This window comes from Penaeus chinensis, chromosome 1 (genome assembly GCF_019202785.1).
Source record: "Penaeus chinensis breed Huanghai No. 1 chromosome 1, ASM1920278v2, whole genome shotgun sequence".
Taxonomy (NCBI): Eukaryota; Metazoa; Arthropoda; class Malacostraca; order Decapoda; family Penaeidae; genus Penaeus; species Penaeus chinensis.
Window position 1 is genome coordinate 15,291,349 of NC_061819.1, and position 4,952 is coordinate 15,296,300.

The 4,952-nt window shown below is 42.2% G+C and overlaps 1 protein-coding gene across 1 annotated transcript in view; it reads right to left on the reverse strand.

Annotated features, from left to right (window-relative positions):
* Positions 1 to 769: 769 nt before the first annotated feature.
* Positions 770 to 4,952, reverse strand: part of LOC125025375 (cytochrome P450 4C1-like) — a 9,416-nt gene continuing 5,233 nt past the window's right edge. The window contains exons 5-11 of the mRNA XM_047613357.1: positions 4,286 to 4,471; positions 3,699 to 3,768; positions 3,089 to 3,294; positions 2,458 to 2,636; positions 1,979 to 2,147; positions 1,570 to 1,749; positions 770 to 1,261 (exon numbers count right to left, since the gene is read on the reverse strand). Coding sequence (XP_047469313.1) covers positions 1,095 to 1,261; positions 1,570 to 1,749; positions 1,979 to 2,147; positions 2,458 to 2,636; positions 3,089 to 3,294; positions 3,699 to 3,768; positions 4,286 to 4,471 — 1,157 coding nt within the window. The 3' untranslated portion in view covers positions 770 to 1,094. The remainder of the gene's footprint in view (positions 1,262 to 1,569; positions 1,750 to 1,978; positions 2,148 to 2,457; positions 2,637 to 3,088; positions 3,295 to 3,698; positions 3,769 to 4,285; positions 4,472 to 4,952) is intronic.

Consider the following 4,952-nt stretch of genomic DNA (forward strand, 5'->3'; position numbering starts at 1 on the left):
CGCTCCTTATGATACTTCATGAGGACTCTTTATATTGTTGTCCGAAATGCCTAAAGTTTCTGAAAGTGGCTGATCTAGTGCGAATAAAAGGCTGTCTTAACCATTTGCAAATACTTAGATGTAATAATTTTCCAATGACCATATTATGATGGCTGTTAACATTTCTGAACTTTTGCTGTTTATTATTTATGTACTTAGTTAATGTTTCCTTTTATAGTTGATGTAAGGCGTGCCACGAATACTCTGTAGCCAGCATCTAAATTGTGCTGTATAGGCTTGTCACTCCCTGAGGGAAATAAACTGATAGTATCTGAAGTGGTAAAATGAGAGATACAAATACTGCCTAAACTATCAAAGAAAACGGAGATTTGGGGCTGCAGGGTATTCAAAGGGAGACACATTTCTTTTGAAAAAAATATTTAATAACACTGTAAATATTGTGGGTCTCCTGAAGATTTTTCAGAAGACAACATCAATTCTGCCTGTAATAATGTCTCCAGCAAAGTTTATTGTAGCAATACTTTTATTGTAATACGCTGCATTTATGTAAGTATACATAGATGCCTACGTACACTCACACACACACACACACACACACACACACACACACACACACACACACACACACATATATATATAGTGTGTGTGTGTGTGTGTGAGTGTGTGTGTGTGTGTGTGTGTGTGTGTGTGTGTGTGTGTGTGTGTGTGTGTGTGTGTGTGTGTATGTGTTTGTGTGTATGTGTGTGTGTGTGTGTGTGTGTGTGTGTGTGTGTGTGTGTGTGTGTGTGTGTGTGTGTGTGTGTGTGTGTGTGTGTGTGTGTGTGTGTGTGTGTGTGTGTGTGTGTGTGTGTGTGTGTGTGTGTGTGTGTGTGTGTGTGTGTATCTGTTTAAATTAAAATGAGAGAATATTATAAATCCTCACAAAACAATCAAATTGGTAACAAATCCTCTTGGCGACTCATTTCATTGACAAAATATCGCCTCCTGTTAGTGTTAAATAAACTTCAAATTTCTTCACCACCGTTCAGCAGTCATCGATACACGGGCTTCTTGTCACGTGCTTCTCTGACTACCCGTTTGACAGATTGGCAGCCCTAGTGAGCTTCTCTCGGGAAAAGCTTGACATGATTCCCATTCTCGGGGCGCAGGACGAGCTCTCCGATGAGCCTGAGGTCCTCTCGTTTGACGGTGCTCTCCACGCGGAAACTACGCATGATGTGGCTTAACAGTATCTTCTCTTCCATTAGGGCGAACTTTTGGCCTAGGAAGTTGGGAGAGAAATTCGTCAGTCAGGTTTTAAAAGGAAGGGAAGGTTGACAGGTCGATTTTTTTTCTTCTCTATGATCGATTATTAAAGCTGTCCTTTTCTATTGGATTTTACTTGATTACCGTCTTTTGTTTATGTATTTATTTTCTTATTAATATTCCTACTTACTTATCTATTTTTGTATCTACTCATTTATATACTTATCTATTGACGTATCTATCTCTACATTTCTATAATTACTTATTAATCTACATATTTATTTGTTTAATCATCTACATATTCATCTTTCAATTTGTGCTCACCAATGCAGTTCCTTGGACCAGCGCTGAAGGGGACATACGCATAAGGATGACGACTCTTACAGTTCTCGTGCAGGAAGCGGTCAGGGTCAAAGACTTCCGGGTTAGGGAACTGTTCCGGGTCGCGGTGGAGGCGGTAGGTCACCACCGTCACCGTGGTGCCAGAGGGGATGCAGTAGTCGTCTGCAGTTGGGGTACAAGGCATCTTTTGAGTGATCTTGTACTAAAATCAAATACTCATCGTGTATTGCGAATGAGAGATATAAGAGTGATATATTACTATTTTTTTCAAACCTTCAATTATTCCAATCATCTGACAAACCACCTAGCATGTTGGGCCAAAAACCTTCTAATCTTGTACCGTACATGATGAAAGCACGGAACGGGCAGAAGAACCACAGAGACTTCTTACCGACAACGACATCCTCCTTGAGTTCGCGAGCGAGGAAGGGCACGGAGGGGAACAGCCGGAGCGCCTCCTTGATGCAGTTCTCCGTTAGTTTCATTTCTCTCAGGTCGGCCATGGTGATGGGGCGATCCGAGCCTCCGAAGATCGAGTCTAATTCCTCGTGGACGCGGGTCTAAGGAGGGCGGAGGGGGGAGGGCGGAGGGGGGAGGGCGGAGGGGGGAGGGCGGAGGGCGGAGGGCGGAGGGCGGAGGGCGGAGGGCGGAGGGCGGAGGGGGGAGGGCGGAGGGGGGTTGGGGGGAGGGAACACGGGAGAGAAGTTTAGTTGTAGTGATATGAATGAATAGTGATAAATGGGTCTTGAAAAGGAAAGTCTCCTATGATTAGGATTATCGAACATTTTAACTTTTCTAAGCTTGGTATAAAAAAAAAAGGAGCGAAAGGGAAGAAAGAAAGAAATGCAAGAAGGCTTTTTGGTGCCCCACCTGAATTTCGGGATTGCTGGCGAGAAGGTAGACCGACCAGTTGATGGCGGCGGCCGTGGTATCGTGCCCCTCGAACATGAAGGTGTCGACCTCCTCGCGGATGTCCTCGTTCGAGAGCCGCGAGACGTTCTCCGAGTACTCCAGCAGAAGGTCCAAGAAGGCGAGTCGCTTCTTCTTGCCTGCGGGTTGGGTGAGAACATCCGCGGTGAGATGCCTTTTCTCGTTTTCTGTGTGTATCTTTATTTATATTACGGTATTCCCTGTCGATATAACTGAAGAGGTATTCATTTTAAATATACTATACAAACACACACGCAAACGCTCACACATACGCACACGCTCACGCACACACATATATATTATATATACACATACATACATACATATATATACATATAAATACATACATATATATATATATATATATATATATGTATATATATATATGTATATATGCATGTATATATATATATATATATATATATATATATATATATATTACTTATCTCCAATGATGATTTCATCTGCGACCTGCTTAAATGCTTACCGTTCAAACAATTTACTCATATCAAAGCATACGGATTGCCAGATAAACCAACCCATTTATTAACACAACATTTCCGCCAGTTACCGATAGCTTCGTCCTCTGCCGTGTTCTGATCCTTATTCTTCTGCCTTTCCAGGTAGTCTAGGCGTCTGCTCTTGATGGTCTCGTTGGAGAATTCGTGGAGCACTTTGAGGCAGGCGTCGTGCTCCTTCTGGTAACCGGAAAGCTTGAAGAGAATGTCTGGTTGCAGCCAAGGACGGGATTGCCTCTGCTGCACGAGGGTTCCAATTCTTAGGTGAAGAAAACAAAACAAAAAAAAAAAAAACATTGCTGATAATATTATTCACTCTAATAAACTTCTTGCAGCCTTTAAAGCTACGATCCCAAACTCCCAAATTCCTTCTGCTTGTCAACTTAATCCCTATGCCAATTTCCACAAGCATTCAAAGAGTTGATAGATAATGAGCGCCCGATGAATAACACTATCTCATAAGGAACGGGATCCTACAGTCCTGGGCTCAGTACGTAATTCTGCGTTCAAGCCCTTGAATGGTATATGCGTTAACAGCCTTTCGTTTGATGTACTCTCTCTAGTTTGTCGTGGTATTGACTCAATACGGCTATATCACGCCAACGTGATACCAAATATGAAGCCATGTGTAATGTGAGAAGATATTTTTAAAATAAGTCTTACCTGTAAAGAGCCTTGACATATTGCGACTCAATGTCCGCCTGAGCCCCAAGTACACGACCCATGGCAGTCTCTGAGGAAAAGGGAATAAGTATGGGACTTACGTATAACATGTAGCTCATTTTACATTCCATGTTTTACTCTATTGCCGAATTTGCACGCAACTAAGAGATATCCTTCTCCAAAGAATTGTAAACCTTTTTTATTCTGAAGATTATGACGATCATCAGTAAGCCGGTCGAGTAGTCATCAGAGTTCGGCAGATACTATGCTAACATTCAGTTCTTACAATACTCTAAACCGTAAGGAGTTTCGTTTTCTATTTTCATAAAAAACAAACTTCTGACATTGCTGCGTATGCTACCATCTAACCTGGTTTAAAACGATACATAAACTTCCAAAAACTGAAGAACAGAAATGACAAATTAATAATATGTTAACGGGAGAAGTCGCTTTTATTGTTCCAAGTTGATCAAATCAACGACAAATAATAAAACCAATTACAAATTAGGAAACCAATCCCAATTTAGGAAACCAGTCCCGTAAATCAACCACAAATTAGGAAACCAATCCTGGATTAGGAAACCAACCACAGATGACGTCGAGAGCGCAGAGGGTGATGTAAGGGAAGATGTCAAAGGTCTTCCCATCGGCTTTCTTCTGCAGTCGCTGGACCATGCAGTTACTTTGTTGATTGAAAACCTCCACAAAATCCTCCAGAATCTTGAAGTGGAAGGCGGGTGTCAAGAGCTTCCTTCGCGAGTGCCACTTGGAGCCTGAGGAGAAAGAGAGGATTATAAAAACTGAGGATTGGAGAACTGTCCGCTGCCTTTCAGTACTCTGGTCTCACAGCCAACTTCCACGCCTGTGCCCTCAGGCTCAATTTTTATTTTAGCCAAGGGCTAAGGGAGCAAACAACCCTGACAGACAACGCGCCTGTGCCCTCAGGCTCGATTTTCTTTAGCCAAGGGCTAAGGGAATTTACCCCTACAGAAAAGGGCTTAAGGAGTGATGACCCCTGTTCTATTTTGATCAGTAAAGTTCTTGAATAAGACAATTCTCCCATGACAAATCAAGTCTGAGGTTGCATGTCCTTTCTTTTCTTTAAAGACAACATAACTCGTTGTGGACTGGAAGCTGGATGAAAACATGACTTAGAAAACCCTCTTTACAGTATAAATTTCTATACACTTCTGTGTTATGAAGTACCTGCAGGCAACTTTACCGCATGAGCCTATACTTTATATACAACACCAA